Source organism: Pelecanus crispus, chromosome 2 (genome assembly GCF_030463565.1).
Source record: "Pelecanus crispus isolate bPelCri1 chromosome 2, bPelCri1.pri, whole genome shotgun sequence".
Lineage (NCBI taxonomy): Eukaryota > Metazoa > Chordata > Aves > Pelecaniformes > Pelecanidae > Pelecanus > Pelecanus crispus.
In genome coordinates, this window is record NC_134644.1 from 107,759,629 (window position 1) to 107,779,507 (window position 19,879).

General features: G+C 46.4%; 1 protein-coding gene across 1 annotated transcript in view; it reads right to left on the reverse strand.

Moving 5' to 3' along the window:
- Positions 1 to 19,162, reverse strand: part of PARD6G (par-6 family cell polarity regulator gamma) — a 66,228-nt gene extending 47,066 nt beyond the window's left edge. The window contains exons 1-2 of the mRNA XM_075706034.1: positions 19,091 to 19,162; positions 5,460 to 5,682 (exon numbers count right to left, since the gene is read on the reverse strand). Of these exons, the coding sequence (XP_075562149.1) occupies positions 5,460 to 5,682; positions 19,091 to 19,162 (295 nt within the window). The remainder of the gene's footprint in view (positions 1 to 5,459; positions 5,683 to 19,090) is intronic.
- Between the last annotated feature and the right edge of the window lie 717 nt (positions 19,163 to 19,879).

A 19,879-nucleotide genomic window follows, 5' to 3' on the forward strand; every position in this document is an offset into this window, starting at 1 on the left:
TTTTTCAGTCAGACCTGGGCATGATTCCCATTAGCACATTTTTATTTTAAAACTCAGTGTGATTGCTATGATTTTATAATGCAAGAAAGCTAAGCACAGATGTCAGGATTTCAAGCAGAACAGAACTTTGCCAGGTAAATAACAAATTGCAGAGTTACGAACTGCTTCTGAACATACAGAAAGATGTTGCATGGCACAGCATTTTAAATACATTAGTCACTGCACGCAGCTGAAGAAAAACAGCATCTTCCAATCTTTAAATTAATGTAAATGAAAACAAGCCAAATCGAAAACCCAACCAGGTAAACGCACATTTTTCCCTGATGGTCTTGGATCAAGCTTTAAGTGAGAACTGATGGCAGACAGCAGCTCTAACCACTCAAGGAGAAAAGCAACGACTGGTGTTCAGTACTGGTTTACTGTAACAGTAATGGACTATTAAAATATAACTACAAAAGAAGAGACACTTACAGCAAGTTCCTGAAGATGGTACTTAATGGCTTTTTACACGCTGTGAGTTTTCCAGACCGCAAAATGCAAGACAATACAGGTATCAGAAGACATCAGCCTTCTCCAGCTTCAGGCCACCTCAGTTAACAGTGCAGTTCATTTGTGGCATTTGCTGAATTATTATGTAAGGCCCTGAAATACAGATCCAGCATCTGACACTCCAGCATATCACCTGTCTCCTACCTGTAGGACACTTACCATGAAACCATTTAAACCTTTAGAAAGCTTTAAAGTTAACTTTATTGATGGGAAGATTGTGAATTTGATCTAGAATCTGCTTTAGGATTGACAAGTGCCGCCACATTCATTAATTTACTGTTATTTTTATGGAAGTTGCTTAAGAGCAATAGTAGTACACTTTCTGGTTCACAGGAACAGCAGCTGTACTCACACAACAGTCACATGCACACTCACAGTCCCTACTGACACTCCAGATGTCTTGACTGAATACTTAAGTTTGTTATTGCTCCAAACCCCAATTCCTTCAAGTTTTCCTTGAGAATTGTTCTGCTGAGGGATATATTTTCATCAACACTACGGATTTATAGGAACAAAGCCACTTGCTGAAACTCAGGCAAAGCAAGCAGAGGTCCAAAACCTCAAACCACCATGAGGACACACCTCCAGCTGTGATGGGGACAAAACAAAAAGGCTTCCCAGAAGAACTGTTCATTTGACCTCAGTCTGGGATCAAGATGAGGCCTGACAGGCTGCTCACCACCTCCCTCACCTCCTTTGCTACTTGAGCTACAGCAGATTTTATGTTACTGCCCATTACTCTATAAACCCTAGCAAGTGGTAGGAAGTGAAGGTCTGGTCATCAGCAGCCTCCGTCACTTCTCCCAGAATCATTAGTCTAGATTTACGGTGGTGTGCTCAGTTAGAATTAGAGCTGAATATCACTCCATTCACTATGCTTGCCATACTGCAGCATCTTGGTCCTGGATCTACCTCTTCTCCTTGGAAAAAAAGTGCTGCACAGAGTACTGACAGGGTGATCAGCATGTTCATTTTGCAACACTTTCCTGAGCTTCTGAACTTCCTAGGTTAAACACACTACAGTAGGCAGCCCAAGGAAAAGAGGAGAAATCTTGAAATCTCTGTTACTTGGTAAACCTCCACTTACATCGTTAGGCCCCACTTGCAAAGTTCAAGTTGTTTCAGGCAGGTTTACAATGAAGAAGTCACTATAATTCTGCTATTTATTCCATTCCATTTAAGACCCTCCAATACAGCCTGGTTTTAACAACATGCTCTGCCTCTGGGAGATAAACATTAAAGGAAGATTTGATAACAACATTATTCCATGTAATCGTACAAGGAAAAATGTAATGCATTCACAGTATGTAATACTTTCAGTTTTTCTATTCTTTGTTTCTGCTTGAATTCATAGCTTACACTTAAATATTTTTGCAGTATTCAAAAGACTGTCTCAAGCGCTGTAGTTTAAATCAGACACAGAACAAACGAAGTCTTGAAAAAGTGATGACCAACTGCATCATCAGATAAGCTCTTCCTTCATGCAGGTCTTGGCTAGAGTACAAGGGTTCAGTTATTATGGAGCAAGTCAAACACATCCACAATTCCTTGCATTGTTCTAAGGTCTTTGGGACATCCGTCCCTTCCCCAGCAGCAGGCACCTTCCATAGAGAGTTCTGGATATGTCTGATATCAGTTACAGCCAAGTGAATAAATTCTTGGGCTCCAAGCATCAGCTGATATAAATCACTGCTGTGCTAGTGAAGTCAGAAGAGCCACATCAGTTTACAACACAGGACATGACCCATGCTTGCAGCCTGGGAAAGCAAGTCAAAGGAAAGCTGCCTTTTCTTTTTTTAGCCTGGTTCTCTAATTAGGATTTTTGTCTGCACTGTAATTTGGTATTGGAGGGAAAAAAAAAAAAAAAGAAGAGCACCACATACTTTCAGCAGATGGATCACTACGAGCTATAAAAACTCATAGCTGAGTTTATTCAAACATAACTTGCAAACGTCCTGGGACCTTCAAGACCCCAAAAAGTATTAACAGCAGTTGTTGCAAGCACACTGGGAATGGCAACTCAGGTCCTTTGTAAAAAGGCTGGCTAATAAGCACTGACATCCCTTGCCTGGGAAGGGAACAGCTACTGGGATCCTGAAAAATCTGGGGCTCAGGAGACTTGAACAAAAAGGAGGAAGTGGAATAAAACAGCCATCCCATACCTGGACACCAACCTGGTATGTAAGAGTCCAAGCAGCATGCACATGGCTTGCCTCTGGAGACCAGGGAAAAGCTTTTGAATTGAAAAGGTGCAAGACTAAGCTCAGATAAAAAAAAACTAGGCAAACAAACAAAAAAAAAAAAATCAAACTTGCAAATTGTTGCTTGATTAATGTGCAAAGACTAAGTTACCTATTTTGCCACTCTGGGAACAAATAGTTAAGCTCTTTTAACATGATTGTATAACTCACTTGACAAAGAGAAGGGATAGCCCAGCTATAAACTGGGAAAACAGAGAAGATGACTAATCATGCAGTTGATAAACAGTTTGCTCTGCTAGAAAAAGACCTGAACTTCAACTATTCAGTCCTTCCATGCCTGCATACTTCTGCCTAGTTCTCTCAAACGCTCCCTACTCTGCAACACTGTGAGAACAACCTTTGGCAGCCACCTCCCAGGACTTCTCCCACTGAAGGGCAGTGATCCCTGACCCAGCAGGCTGGAGAGCCCATGCTCTGCAGTCTCCTTCAAAGTCACAGAAGAGGACTGGTATTGTATTTTACTAGCATCCCTGTCAGCTTAGTTTCCTCCCTCTGAAGTCAGAGTTTAGGGTGTGAGCTGAAGCACTGCAGGCACATCACACTCCCCTGGATGGCACAATGATTTCTCGGTGCTAGTCACCTTGCCCTCTAGTGCAGGTCTCCACAGAAGGATCAGCATTGCTCTGTCACCCCAGTCTGAAGAGAGGGAAAACAGACAGGGTATGATGGAGCAAAGGAAGAACAAACAAGATTTCAGTAACGCCTACTAATGTTGAAGGGAACAATTTCTAAAGGCTTCTTCTCAGAAAAGCAACAGACACGGTTGTTTGGGAGCATCCACAAGTATGAACCTCAAATGTTAACCCCCAGGAGTCCCTTATTAAAGGTGCCATTAATCAAAGGGATGGGCCAGAATTTACTGTTCCCTTCAGCTTTATAGAGGGAGCGCAGGAGAATGTGTGCTGGGAGAGCTTTCAGGCTTTGCCACACGTGAGGAGGCATGGGCCTGTCCTCCCTCTTGTATGAGCTTCCTTAACTTGTCAGCATGATTCTTTCCACTGAGCAACAGGTAAAAGAAAAGCTTTTTAAAAAGAAAATACTGCACTTTTCCATTAAGGTTACAAGTTATAGACCTCCACAACTAGCATACTTCTGAGGAAGAGGAGGGAGCATTTTTTCCAGATGTAGTCAACAGTTTTCTCTCATTTGCCTACTTCTGCGATCAGCATTTCAGTGGCAACCCCCTCCCAACACAGAGTTAGGGATACGCGGTGGCTTCAGCAGCCTGCCCAAGTAGGGCAAGGACAGCTGCATTTTGAACAGGATTGATCCAGAGACATGAATAAACTTGAACTCATGCAGGCATGACAAAGTCATGCAAGCGATTTCTCATGACCTGACCCACCATGAACATTCGCAAGCCCTAACAGGCATTGCAGGAAGGAGACTTAATAGGCCTTGTCATCCACCTTTGCATTTTCTGCACAAGAAGGGAGAGCTAGCAACCCAAGTCCTCTCCCACAGACATTTCCACTCATCTGACAGACACACAAACAAAACAAATTGCTCCAGACCCTCTTCTTCATTGCCTCCTTGAGCATTTATTTCCATCTAAAAGAAGGTGGCAGACAACATGCTCTGAATGGGGAGGGCCACACAACCCTGGATGTATCTGATGACACCAAATCGAACCACACACTATACCAGCTCATACCAATGAACAGGCTGGAGCCTCCTGCTAAATCCTTACCAGTACAAACGCCCACACAGCAGAGTCCAGGCCAAAAAAGCTACATGACTGCTCAAAGTGTCAGATCAACTCTCAGATCAAGACTCTGCTACCGACAAGATTTTAATTCCAAAAGCCCTGTGCTATAATCACTACATGACTGAAAAAACTGTGGAGGTAGTGTTAACACAGTGTTAGGTACCCCTGGGATTTAAGGAGCTCTGTGGGGAAGACACCTTGTTCTAAAAACCAATCCTCATCTGAAGCGACTGCCAAACATGGTCTTTAAGGAGAAGGTTTCAGATATTTACGATAAAAGCTTGACAAGAACAACACATAGCCACTTAAACCTGATGCCATCTTAACATTTTGGCAATTCTGCCCAAGGTTTACTTGATGATTCAAAATGGGAAGATTCAACACTCTAGTGTAAGGACAGAGGGGAGAATCATCATTTGTCTGTCTGCCAGGTTTGACTATGTTGACAAGACCTCATTCGTGACAGAACGTTTTTTTATAACTACATAGCTGTGAGCATTCACACACTATCCAGGCATGAATCATTTGGGTATGACACTGACTATCAAGATGGATAGATAAGATTTCTAAATGTGAAGTAGTAGTACAACACTAGGATCCCCTCCCTCCTCACAGCTCCCTCAAATAAGTGGAGCGGTGCAGTTGGCACGCTCAAGTGATGACACTACGAGCAGCACAAGGTATGCTCTCCTCAGAAAAGAAGGGGCTCATTGTGATTCTCAGCATGTTATCCTTCAAACACCTTACAGGCAGCAATGCAGTCCCTCTTCCTGCCCTGAAGTCATGCCATTCGTGCAAGTTGTCACGAAGTGCCTGAGAGGAGGAGCAAGGGGCCTCCTAGGTCCCTCTTACATCATTTCAGCCTTTAAATGGGGGCCACAAATTCACTCTTCACCTTGCCCCAGCACATTTCGAGGCACCAAAATGAAACTGCACCTTACCTTGTCTTTGTATAAAAACCCTGAGCAGTGGATGAGCACTTGAAACAGCCTTGAAGAAGTTGTCATCATTATTAATAGGGAGAAGGTCTCCATGCACATCAGCATATCCAATCATCACTTCCAGGTTGGCTATGTGATGAATGTGAAGAATTAGTTTGTAGAAGTCTTCAAACTTTCCTGGCTTGTAGCGATCCAGGGAGAACCTTCTGAACTCTGCCCCAAACTGCAAGAGAAAACAAACAGAGTGCCTGCTGTGAAACATCACCACAGCCCAATGCTCTAGCTTGGCATTTGAACATGGTATATGTCACCCCTCTCTTTCTGTGATGAATATAATCACATATTGGTGCTTTCAAGTCTACAAATGACCTTTCAGGTCCTCACATTAGAATACAACCATGGCTACCAACCACCCTGCTTGACAATAGATATGCTCAAGTGTGCCACCTTAAAAGAAAGTGTATTTTTTAACTATTAAGTTTACATTAAATCCTCTAGAGGATAATTGCATTTGTAGGATTTAACTTTGAAGCTCCATCATTCATTAGCATCATCTCAGGCATCCACAGAACCATTCTTCTCCAACGCAGAAGTGTTCACTCTACTGCTTTCAAAAGAAGTTACTCAGCTATTCAAACAACCTTATAAAAATTCTTTGCACGTTTCCCATCAATACCACTGGGATCCCAACCACAAGACCTTTAAAGAAGTGTGGTATGCGAGCGCACAGCTTGTTATGAGGAAATACACTCACTTTACATGCCCCTGAATTTCCTGGTATCCACGCAGGAGGAGGAAAGTTCTTATTCTAAGTTAGCTTTCATGGGTTTAATTTTTCTGTCACAGGGTGTGATTTAGCACAAGACAATTGAAAGTGCTATAAATCCATGAAGTTATTTTAAATAAGTCACAAAGTGACTGAGGAAAATATTTCAATGGACCTTATTTCTGATATTAGAAACCAAATATGCTATTAAGAACCAGAGGAAAAAAAATAGATTCTCTCTAATCCAGGAAATTAAGAGTGAAAAAACAGGCATCTAAACTAAGTAGTTTAAATAATCTTTCTTGTACACTTAATTTCATAACTCAGATTGTATAGTACTAGTAAACTACTGTTCATCAACTGAACCTCTAAATCACACTAACTCACTCCTGAAAGCATGGAACCACATCTACAAATCCAAGAACAAGGAAAGCTGTGACTGGGAACGCATGGAAGTTCCCATTTGCAAAGTCAGTCAATAGCAGGGCAAGAAACCAAAGACAAAAAAAACCCCAACTAACCAAGCAAACAAAGGGACACACACACACACACACACCAAAAACCATCCCAAGAATATCTATAGATAAATTCTTCCTCAAAATGGAGAATGACTTGCTTAGAAGTTCTCAGATGTTAAATCAACTTAGACATGCAAGCCACTCTTTTGCTGAGACTAACAAAAGTATGAATCATCACCATAATCATCTTCAAGCAAAAAAAAAAAAACCCAACCCTACTGGCTTTGGGTGCAAGCATGTTCTCAAATTACTTCCGCAGTCATGAAAATCCCACTCTTCAGCATCAAAGCCTAGTTGTGATCATCTGGAAGCTTGTTTAGTCAAATTGTGCTGCTTGTTTGTAATATTAACTGCTAGTTCCAGTTAGCATTTCAATTCAGAGTGCCCATCCAAATGCACAAAAGACGAACAAACCACAGCTGGTTCCAATGGAGGAAAAACAGTCCTCATTTGTCCTCCACCCCCTGCTCCTCTCCAGAAAAATCCAAGTGGCAACTTACTTCTGTTGACATATTTCAAACTGAAAGAAAGCCTAAGTCTTTTTATTTGAAAAGTATCTTAAAGGTTTCTGTTTCCTAGATTCAAACAAGAAGAAACCACCTTCAAGTGACAAGTTTAACATCTACACGGTAAAGTACAGGAGCAGGAACCAGATCTTTGTAGGCTTTGTTTAGGGCTGCATCTCCTGCTCCGCACACCTGAACAGGAACAAAGGATTCCTTCAGCTGAAAAAGCACCAGGCCAGGGTATCTGGATGCCAATCCCAGTAACCACTTGTTTACTGGACAGACAACTCGTTCAGGACCATTAGCATGCACGGTGCTTGCAAGGAAGCGGATGCTGTGCAGTCTCACCCCAACCGGTACAACACCCGTCCTACACAACCACCCAGACACCGTCCCCGCACAGCCTGCCGGGCGACCCCATCGGTCACGTTCTGCGCAACACACGCGCCGAGGCACAGGCCAGCTCCCACGCTGGGGCATTGCACTCAGCGGGAAAGCGACATGGGAAAGGACGAGAGAAGCAAGGGTGGTTATTTACTTGTTGGTATGACCCAAAGTTCAGCTTAAGCTGCCACATGAGAGGAGGAGGGCTGGTGAAAGGGCCAGGCATCCCCGCCTAACCCCGGCAGGCACGGCAGACGTGACCGTATCAGTGGAGCGACACGTGGGTAACAGTCTACCCACAGGGATGCAATCGCAGACTTGGGGCGCTGAGGTCTGATGCGCACGCTGTATAGTCAAATGAAGTCGTTCACACGTTCAGCCTCAGGAAAGCCCAAGAGACAGTTTCCTTCACCTAGGAATGGGACGATGATAAACAAATGCAAGCGATTTCACTTCTGCTTTTTGCATGATGCAGCCCTTTAAGGCAAGGGAGCTAGAAGGTGATCCTGCGGAGTAGGAGGAGGGAAGAGTCTCTTCAAAAGAGGTTTAAGCAGATAATGCAGATGATGCTTTGTTGTTTAAAGGTTAGTATTATTGTAGTAGTAGTTTAGCTGATTAATTCACCCCATGCATATACACAGGCAGCAACCATTGTCAACAGGTCTTTTCAGAAGAGGGGAAAAAAAATGCTTCAGCAGTGACCGTTCATTCATCATCCCTAATGAGGCTGATAGAGAGTATCACAGTAATAAAAGGTTTTGCAGTACCGCACGGCTTGGAAGCTGGGTGCTCTGCATTGTATTCAGCCAGGATTTCAAGATAACATCCACCACGTATCTTCCAGAAACTACAAATTCTGAAGGCTTTGGACAGATAGCCAAGATGACTATCTGCTTTCCTAAGCTACAAACAAAGTTCATCTTTAGTATATCCCTCCACAGAAAGAGACACAAGGACTGGTGTCTGCCAGCAGAGTCTCTGCCAGAACAATACTGTATTACACTGTTTGATAAACTAACAGTTTTAACAAGCAGATTAGTTTTCCATAATGAAGTAAATTATTCTAACTTATTTATCTAATGCAAATACTGCATCTATTATTGCAGAATTCAGAGGACGGGAGGGTCCAAGGGAACTAAAAAGAATTTAGTCTGATAGAGCTAATTGTGACTGAAAAAAAAACCTAGAAAGAACTGTACATTTTGCTTCACAAAGAATAAGCTATGTCCCAAGATCCTCCAAAGTATCAGCCAGCCACTATACTTGCTCTCTGCAGCTAGATAACAAAAAGCACCCAACAAAATGCTATACATCAAGCAGGAACCCTGAGCAAAAACAGATGCCAAGAAAAATTAGAAAAAAAAGAAGAAACAAAGTGTTCTGATAAAAGTTGTGTTAAAGAAGAAGAAAGTCACAGCTAGCTGACCAAAACTTACACAGGCTGACCAAGAGCAATCAACTGTGCTTTTTTTTTCTGGCTGGGGGGGGACCAGAGGTCAGAGGAGAGGAAGGAACAGGATTTTGAGGTTTGTTTAGTTGGAGGGCTGCTATTTTGTGAAATGAAAGTTATTTGCAAGCAAGAGACCGACTTTTTTTTCTTTAAAGTTTCAAAAAGTTTACAAGGTCAAAAACGAAGCCCTGTGTTTATGAGGTGCCATCCCTCTAGTTTATTGCTGGCTTTGAGTTCAGGCTATTGTAATAAGCAAGCATCAAAGAGCAACGTTTAGCAATAAACATGAATTACATTAGCCACCTACTTCTCCCATGAAGTAAGTATCAGGAACAGAAAGAAAAACAAACACTTTCATCCTTGCATAGACTACAATTTCTGCTTATCTGTGAGATTTTTAAAATGGGGAAGACCTGATCAGCGCTCTTTGTCAGTAAGAAGGAGCAGAGGCCAAGACAGATGAGGAGGGAAGGCTGAATGTAAATGGTTTTGTGCTGGCTGACTTCATCCGGGACTTCAGAGTTCTGCTGTCACGTTCATGTCTGTGTTTCTTTGTTCCCTCTTTCTCCGCCAGCCACATCTTACCCAGCTCACCCTGCACACTCTTGCCCTGCTCCCAGTCTCACAGCGATTGTCGCTAGCGGCAAGATGCCACCAACCAAGCAGATGTTCTCTGCAACAAGTTCTCTCTTCTCCCCTTCAACCGCCTGCCCCAAAGCAGCTCTGCTCCATCCCAGTGATGAAGTTGGTGAGAAGTGCAGGATTTTGTGTTCTGCTGAGTCCCCTGCTCACCTCTTGCTATTTCTTCCAAGAGACAGTCACAAGACAGCCTATCTTCTATTTGCCCTTCATAGGAACCCCATCACAGACACAATTTCACTACCTTCTCCCTCAAACTTTTTTCCTGATTGTCATCATGCTATATTCCTACCCTTCTCCCTTGTATTATCTCCTTTCACTCCCCCATAAAAATACAGCCATGCTCAATATCTACAATTCTTAGAATAGTTTATTCCCCCAAAGAAACCCAGAGCGTCCCTTTTTTCATGCTTCTTGGACACAATGCCTCATGTCTCTGCTTTTCATTTGAAGAACGGCCTTTGCAACCCCTCCAACCTTCTCCAGCAGTCTGGGAGGCTCAGTCCATGACAATACTTTTCTCTCTTCTGCATCTGCTCAGAAGACAAATTCAGCTTCTTTCTCTGTCCCCATCATTCTCAGATCAACTTCTGTTCATGAGATGCACCTCCCATGCAAGCTCTTACCAATCTCTTCACAGATGCTCAGCTGCCAGCTCAAGGGCAACTTAGTTAAACTTACCCTTTTCCCTGCTTCACCTACCTTCTTTCATGATTATTAGGCACAAGACCATGACAATGCCTTCCCCAGCATCTGTAACTCCAGTACCACCCTTCATCCAGGCAGCTGTAGATATCTATATGTTAATTACCCAGATCTTTTCTGCCCAATACAATACCTTAAATCCCTGGACACCATTCAGCTACTCATCTGCACAGCTGGACATTGCCTTGACTGCTGCTCTGCACTTTTCCCTAGCTTTCCTAAACACTATGTTGCCTCACTACCACCCAACTACTTCTTAGTTGGGTAGTTTGTGAAAATAGCTAGCCACAAAAGCTATTTTCCCAGCCTGTTCTTCCGAACTCATTATCCCTTTCTTTACCACCCCTGCTCCAGTGGCTCCTCTCCTATCAGGTTACCTGCGTAGCTGCTTTCTCCCTACCATCTCTCTCGGTCTACTGACCGCTGCCTCCAAGCAGTACACAGTGCCAGCCTTCCTCACTGCCTCAACTCTTGATATTTAAACCCACGGTGCTGCTCTCCTTCAAGAAGCAATCATTTGCAGCAAAGCCTTTAAAATAAATCTTTACCTTAAGCGGTTGGTCTACCTTTCCAAAAGCAAATCTTTTCCTTTTTTCTTCCAATCCCCTGCACCTCTGGGAGCAAACCAAAGTCTGTTTGCAAAGGATGTAGGCTAACCCCATCCTCTATTTTCAAAAGGACACTGAGCACCACACAACTTCAGCACAAATACAGCACAGGATGCATACATCCATGGCATGTCACCATCAGCACAAGGGCGAAAGAACATTTGGCACCTTGCCACCCAGAGAGACAAAGGACCACTGAATCAGGAGGTCTGGTCAACACTGCCAACAGCAGACAAACCCTTCCTGCAGAAAGGCAGCCCTGCGCTAGTACAGGTCTCTAGCAAGAGCAAACCATTTTCTGAACATTTACTCAGAGAGATATCTGCATGGTTACAAGACACCTGTAACCAGCAAGGACTCTGGCTGCTTGCAAACTTATTTAAGACCCTTTCAGTTTCCGCCAGAGGTTTCCCCCATGAGCTCAGGGCCAACAACAGCTGCAGAGAAGTAATTTGATGCACACACACACATACACACACACTCAAGCCCCTAGCCAGACCTGCCTGGGACAGCTGGGAACAGCTGTGCAGGGTGGAAGCAGGAGGGATGGCCCCAGGCCAGGTGGCCCTGGGGCTGGTGCACCACACCCTGCCCCAGACATTTCTGCCTCAATTAACTTCAGGAATTTCCAATGGGAATGGGACTACCTCTGTGCTGGGAGATTTCGCCTTCACTTAGAGGGAGGGAATGTCTCCAAAGGTACATTTCATCTTTAACTCCTGGCTTGCATTGTAAAGGTAATTAGGGGCAAGCAATCAGTCCTTGGAAGAGCGTTTCTTGGTTACTAAAAGCTCAGATTAAGTGTGCGCAAAGTCTCTTACAAAGGGAATGATAAGGGACTACTGAGGAAAGCACTATTAATTGCACCCCTGAAGAACTGCTTGGAGGTGGCTAGTCCTGCAGCCTGCCAGACAGAGCCTCCACAGGTATTTTAACCTCACACGGGAGACATTCCTTTCTGACTTGGCTGTAAACAACTTTTCAACTTTAAAGAGCACCTCGGCAAATTAAAGGTCCATTGTTCAGTGTCCTTTAGGGCTGTTTCAGTGCAGCGAGACTAAAATTCAGAAGACTGCTCACATAAGACAAGACTGGCTGGCTGAAGTTTTAAGCAGATCAGAAATTTCCAAGTCACGAGGCTAAAAATGATTCCAAAAGCAAAGGTGAGAACCTGGAGGCAGGATCAAGCACAGGAGAGTATGGGAGGTGCCGAAACACAAGGTAGCAGCCCTAGCCTTCTGGTCAATGCATCATAGGGATACTGATAACCATCCGGTTAGCACAGCTAGCACCCAAGCCTGTAACATACTACTAACTTTGGGAACATTGTCATAGGAACTACCATCTTTCAGCAACTAGATTTTGACACTTTTTTTTTTTTGGTTACACAGGACTCGAGATTATAACCCTAGTACCAGAGCACATCCTCCTCCATCCCATGCTCTGTGAAGCCAGGTAGCTTAAAGCACGTGTCCCAGCCTTCCCTGTATCTCCTGCAGGCACTACTGCTCACACAGTGCCAGAGCATAGGTCAGAGAAGATGGTTTCCACTGTGCTGGTGCTTACCGCAGCTGTCACCTGAACAGAACCATCGCAAAATGACTTGTCTCTGCAATACCTTTTCAGCTGAGAAGTTTGGCCTCTCATCTGTGAAGGGCAGCAAGCTGACATGGGACCAACTGTTGTGGCTCAGCTGCTGCAGGGTAACTTGTTTAGCTGTGGTCACTTTCTCATAAGTCACCTAACCATTTAGAGACAGACCTAAGTTTACTAGGTATGACCACTTCGGAAAGTCATCCTACCGTGAAAAACAAAGATTTCTAATAACAGAGGAACCAGGAGTTTAACTGATGCTATTTAGCACATCAGAATAAATACAATACCTGCTGTCAGAAACTCAGCAAACTGGTGGTGGGGGGGGGAAGGAACAGAGGCAAGATTTCTTAAAAGATTAACATTTACAGTCTCTTTCTCTTGACACATTTTGCAACAATCCAGACCATCTCAAGTTGCTAATGCTGTGGCATACTATCTTCATTTGAGAGGGGGAAGCATTGCGGTTTTCTGAGTCCGTGCCACATTTGGTTTGCATATAATCAAGTATGTTTTGAAGCTCAAAACCAGAAGTTAAATCAGCTGGTTACAGGGCTTTTCACTGCACTTATTTTAGTTTTATTCTAGGTATGACAAGTATGACCTTAACTTGGAAGAATCTAAAGTACTGCTTAAAAACTTAAAGCAGACTTAAAGTCTGTTTTAACATCCTGTAGGTTTAGAAAGAGTGATGCTTTTTGATCCATTCTGAAGTGTGCTACACATGGAAAACATTTCTTAAAACTTCAGAAGGCCTGTAAGGCTTCAGGGTTAGAGTGAAATCAAAGCACAAAAGGCTGGAAAACACAATTTGTAGACCTCTCTCACTTAGTTAACACCAGACAGAGAAGAACCAGACCTTTAAAATCTCTTTACAGGGGACTGGTAAAAGCAAGTTTGCTCTTACCACTATTGCTACAGTTATAACACTGCTTGATGCTACACTTTATACCTTTCAAATACACAATGTGTGTACATATACTGTAATAACTAAACAGTCACATGGACATGCAATACTGCTAAGGTGTCTGCAACTTTTAGAGGGGAAAAAGAAAAAAAAAAAAAAAAGGATGTGAAAGGTTTAAAACAGCTGTCTTAATGTAACAAGCACAGATACACTCTTCCTAAGAAGAGGAGAGGACACATGAACAGGACAAACCACCTGCAAGCTGTTTGGATATTACATTAATCTAGCAGTTGGGCAGGCTTGCTGAAGCACTGACTTCTACACTTGCCCAAAGGCAAAACACATAATTTTATCTGCTAGCCATTTCATAAGAGCACAGAGCATAGCTGATCCCAAACATGCTCTCTGTCTTCAAGGTCCGGAACAGTATCACATCTATACTCTGCATACATTGTGAAAATTTATTAAAAATCCATTTGCAGCATCCATCTGAACACCAACATTTACTGGAACAAAGTCAAAACAGGATGGAAGAAGAGGAAAAAAATATGGTTACAGTTAACTGGATATATTTATCTTAATGGGTTTGTTTATAGTAGTAGGATGTTAGTCACATTATTGTTAATTTGTAAATCAGTTTGTAATGCAAGAAAACATGACACTATTAATAAGGCAGAAATGTCACAGTTAGCACTTGAGTCAGGTAGCTGCGTTTTTATAATCCTCAGCCATCACCAGAAGTTCCTATTGTTCACCAACAAAAAGGGTTTTTTTCCAAAGGACTATTTTTCAGGGAACCGTGAGTGCATTGACCCACTTTTGAAAACATGAAAATGAATTCTTACTTGTATGTACAGCTTGCAGGAAATAATACAGTAGTAGCAGAGAAACACTTTGCTGCTGCTTTTAAGCAGAAACCATAAAACTGTCAGTTTCAAAGTGCAAAAAAGCACACTTTCACAAACAATTCAAAGGGCTACCATTTAATGTCCTGAGGCAATCTTATACCTCTACTATTCCAGAATATCCAAGTGACTGGAAAACAAATACACACTTGGGCTGATAGCTACCCTCCTATTTGAAAAGCTGTATATACAATTCAAGGGGGAAAAAAAAAAAAAACCCAAACCTTTTCACTCAGAGCAGGACAAGAGAACATTGGCTATATGCAGCTACAGAAATCTCACCATTAATGTAGGAATTCCTATTTTAAAAGTATTTGCTCTTCCATAGACTTACACTCATGGGGAAAGAGGCCTGCGACCTCTCTGTAAAGCTAAGGAGAGAAAATGAAAAATAGGTTTGGGATCTCATGGCCACAGGCAGGATTCTTAACAAAACAAACAAAAAAAAGCCCCACACATTGCATGCGCTGGAGCTCTTGGTAAAAGGGAGAAGGGAGAGAAAGGGTCATCTGGAAACTTTTTTCAGAGATCAGAGGCAATTTCTTCAGAGGGGACAGATACTTCACTTGTCACCCGGCTGGGGAAAGGAGACAGTGAGTACTAGACACATGAGAATACACAGTTGTTTTAAGCCAGCAAGATAACGTGTTTTCAGATCCTGTCTAAAAAGGCTGAAACATTAATCCTGACCTGCACAGACAACACCTAGATAAGAACTGAGCTTCTAATGTATTCTGTCGTGAAAGACAGGAGAAGAGGGATAAGGTGTAATTACAATTCAATTAATATTTTCCTACGACATGTGCCAATATCTAAGCAGGTTTCTCTTTATCCTTCCGCTTTCCTATCTAGCAATAAGCTTTGAAGTGTTTTGATTATAAGGCCAGCTCTCAGGGGAGGAGACAGAGGAAGGGAGGAAGCACAGAGCCTGAAGGAAGAGGACTTCTTAAAGCAGAAGACCATAGCAATTCCTATCACTGCCACATCTGAAAAGAGAGGTGCGTGCAGATGGCTGATGCTCTGTTTTCCCCTTCAGTATTTTGCTGCAACACAGCGATCCGAGAGGCTTCTGCAGCACCTTACAGTCACCCAGAGACAAACCGACCTGATGCACGCCAAAAGGTATTACACAGCACCACAAAGCTCATCCTTCTGCAAAGACACGTAGCCAAAGAACATATCCCTGCAAATGTTCCCACCGGGTAGTCACAAGGCATTAAAATATCCACGGACACGAGCGTTGGGAGCTGAAGCATGCTTCTGGGCCATGCTCCCAGCAGGGGTGACGGGTCAGGCTAGGTCCAGGGAATGTACAGGCTGGTTTAGACCAGCTAAAATCCCATCATCCACAAAGCGCACACATCTACTGGACAAGGAAAGAGGAATACCGCCTGCAGCTTTTGGCCCTTCAGCACAAGAAGGATGTTGAAAAACTGGAGTGAGTTCAGCCACCAAGATGCTCCCTCTCCCCGCCCCCCCTTTTTTTTTTTTAAAATAATTCTCTGACACACATCAGGAATCTTAAAACTTCAGGATACTTCGGGATTGCCAGAGAAGTGTCTTACTCAGTATGGTACTAAGGATCTGACAAATTCTCCCCTTCCAATAATCAAAGGCACAAACCAACTTTCAAGAACTTTCTTTTGGAGAAAATGAAAGAAACTCAGGAAATCCAGGAAAATCTTGGTCAGTTTTCACAGGAGCCGTTTCCGAATCGTGACTAATGCAATGCACCAGCTGGATGGTGGTTTATCCTGAAGGAAGGAACCACCTGGTTATCATAACAGAGGCAGGGATATCAAAAACCCAACGTTTGCAGACTATCGCCCAAGCAACTCCCCACAGCTATTTTTTTCCAGAGCTCCTTCACATCCAACTCTATCTTCAGAGAAGGAGAATAGCTATTTCACACCGTTGTGTAAAAGCGGTGCTCTCTCACACCCAGCTCCTCCGCTAAAAGGGATTCCACCTGCCCACGGCTCGCCACTTCCCCAGCCTTTGAAAAGCCACCCGAGAATCCCTTGATCCCCGGCCAGCAGCATGCCCCGGCGCAGAGGCTGAGCTGCACCCACCTCCGCTCACCTGGCAGCCTGCGCTCTCAGGCGATAGCTGCAAAATCATGAGTTCTCAGACTCAACTTTCGAGTTCTCAGGCAAGTCTGGACAGGCCTCATACTTACAAAACACAGGCAACTAAGTGTTTAAAAGGCTGACTACATATGGCTACCAAATGCAGCATTATTGAATCTTTCTATTTCCCCAGCCTTAGATAGTCCACCTGATAAAAAAAAAAAGCCAATCCATACTTCTAAATGATCACAGCAGGGCATCACCCCAGTGATCAACAGGGACAAGACAGACAGCATCATAACTGACCCTACAAGATCACCATGTTTTAACAAGAGGTATAAGGTCTTTACCTCACCAGGTACCATTGGCCAGAGCTTTTCACTGGATCTACTTCTAACCACTGAAGCGTAACTCCGCGAGAGGGAACCTACGAGCTTTACAGACAAAAGAAAACCATCTTGCAATGTCAGTACCAACCTCTGTTTGTCAACAACCTGCTACATAAACAGTCTCCATGTTACTGAGCACAAGTCATGCCAACAGTACAACCCCACCAGCGCCAGGAAATTCAAAAGCACAGCCTCCAGTGACCCACGCTGCACGTTAATGGATCACCACTGGGTGTAGGCCCTCAGCAGGATATTTTTAATTTAGCCTCTGTTTTCAGTTTCCTTCCAATGCAGAACAGTTCTCTGAAGTAACTTCTGGGGTATCAGCAGTGACAACCCTGAGCTACAGAAGAGCTCCAGTAAACCCCACCCACCCAAGTTTACTTTCTTTCTCTCCAGAAATCTGCATTCATACACTTACAACCACTCTGTGTCTATACAACTGCGTAGGATTCACTTACAGGATTCCTGCTGCTGTAAAGGAAGCTATGAGATGTTCATTACAAGGTTACTTTTTAATTGTTAATAGAACAAACTCAAGCTTTGCCAATATTAAAGTAGAAGGGAGAGGATGAACTTAAAAAAAATTCCTATCTGTGGTCAAGGTTTCAGTCTGAAGCTCGTACAGTACATGGGGTATAACTCAGTAACTAGAAAACAGGATCTGGAGCATTTGGGGGCCACAATGACTGTTGTGCATGGGTTACACCATAGAAGCAGGACAAACTGAACCAAAACTTTCCAGCAGTGGAAGGAGGATGGAACTTTCCAGGCCAGCTAAGCCCCTTCAAGTGGCAACAGCAGGTTAGGAAATAAGGGCCTCAAGCTACATCGAAGGTGCCACATTTAGAAATGACTGGAGAGTCCCTTGGACATAAAGTAGCTCTCCCACCGAAGCCATCTGACCATCCGCTGTGCGTTGCTCAAGGCTGTTTGATCTGAATGAAAATATTAACAGCAGCAAGGGGCAAAAATGGGGAGCACTGAGCATGAAGTCCCAAAGACACTGCCTCCAATACCATCTCAGCAGGTGATCGGGGCTCTGCACAATTCCAGGACATGCTAATGTTACTCCGTACTCTTTTCGACTTACGCACTGCCTACGCCTTTTCTGTTATATGTCTGTAGAACACGGGCTTCCAGGGAGATTTCTCAGTTTTGCTTAAATGCTACTTACTTTTGCACACAGAGGTGGCAAGCAAGCTTTTGACTTGCTGGTTCAACCACGAGCAACCAGAGCCTCTTGAGGAGAGCTCAGCAAGACCAACCATAGACGCAGCCAACTGATATTCATCATTTTAAGAAGCCGAGCTCCGGCAGGCAGCTGTTTCTGCACATGACAGCCCTGCAGATCACAACCCCTTCACCAACAATACAAGCGTGCAGAAGCTGACTGGCTTATGGCGGGTGCCGGCAGCCCCAGGTAGCACCTGGCAGAACAGGCACGGGAGGGGGAAGCTTCCCGCAGGCCTCGCTCTGGCTTCCCCGGCTCGGATCTACAGCAGCATTTCGGCGCTGCCGGCACCGGCCGGGGGGGACCGGGCCCTTCTCCCTCCCAGACCTCCGCTCCTCTGCCACACCGCGCCGGGGCACCCGCCCCACCACCCGGGAGACGGCCGAAGCACCCGGGCTGCGTGCTGCCGCGGCTGCGGGGGGGGGGGAGCAGGAGCACCCCGGGGGCGGCACCGCCGCCGGCCTCCCGCCCGCCCACCGGCGTCCCCGGCCCGAGCCCCAGCCCTCCCGCAGGCGAGGCGACCGGCGCCTCCCGAGCTGCCCCACAAAGTTTGCGCCGAGGTCCCCGCGGCGAAACAAAAGATCGAGCGGGAGCGGCGGGCGCGGGGCCCCCGGCGCCCGCCCGCCCCGGCCCCGCCACCGCCCCGGGGGCGGGAGGGGAAGGGTCGCGCCGCCGCCGCCGCCGCCTCACGCCGGGCAGGGGCGGCTCGCCGGGGGCGAGGCCGGGAGCTGCGCCCGGAGCGGGGATCCCGCCTCTCCGCGGGCTGCCGCCAGCCCGTCACCGGCTCTCCGGGCTGCGGCACGGCTCCGGCAGCATCGGGCGGCGAGGCGGCGGGAGGGGGTGAGGGATGGGGGCGGGGGGGGGGTTCATTCATTTTCGGGAGAGCCGCCGGGAGCGGGCCGGGCAGGGGCGCACCCGGCCGCCGCCGCCGGTCGAGGCCGCGCCGCGCTCTCCTCACCTTACTCTTCACTTCCACCGCGCTGCACTCCAGATACCGCAGAGTCTGAGATTTGTTGAAACTCCGGTTCATCTTCCCGGCCCCGCTGCCTTCCTCCCCCCCCCCCGCGCCGCCGCCGCCGCCTCCCGCCCGCCCGCCCGCCCGCCCGCCGCGGGCCGCGCGCCCCCGGGCCGCCCCCGCGAGCCGATCGCCCCGCGCGCGGCAGGCGGCACGCGGCGCCCCGCTACCGCCCCGCTCCCCTCCGGCCACTTTGTCCCGGCGCGCCAATGAGAGCGGCCGCTCCGCTGGGCTCGCGCTCCGGCTCCCGACAGCCGCGCGCCCGCGGCTGAGCGGCAGGCGGGCGCCTGCCTGGGCCGCCAGGCCACGCCCCCTCTAGGCCACGCCTACCCCGCCGCCTGGCCACGCCCCGCCCGGCGACGCCCCGCCCCTCGGCGGCCGCGGGGCTCCGGCGCGCCCCCGGGCCCCACGCGTGTGCGGGCGGCCGGGGCGGTGCGGGGACGCCCTGCCCTGCCCCACACCCACCCCCCCCCCTCCCCAATCCGGGGACGGGGGCTGGGGGGCTGCGGGGGCGGCGCCTCGCACCATCGCCCCGAAGGGCCGGCGGTGGGGGACAGAAAACGGCTTTATTCTGGGGCGGCGGTAGGCCCCGGCGCTTGGCAGGCGTGTGCACCTGCCCGGTTTCACGGGCGGGCAAGCGGTCCCGCTGCCGAAATCATTCACGGGGCAGAAAGTGCACCCACAGCAGCCGCCCGAGCGCGATGCGCCGGCTGCACCCCCGGGCGCAGGGGG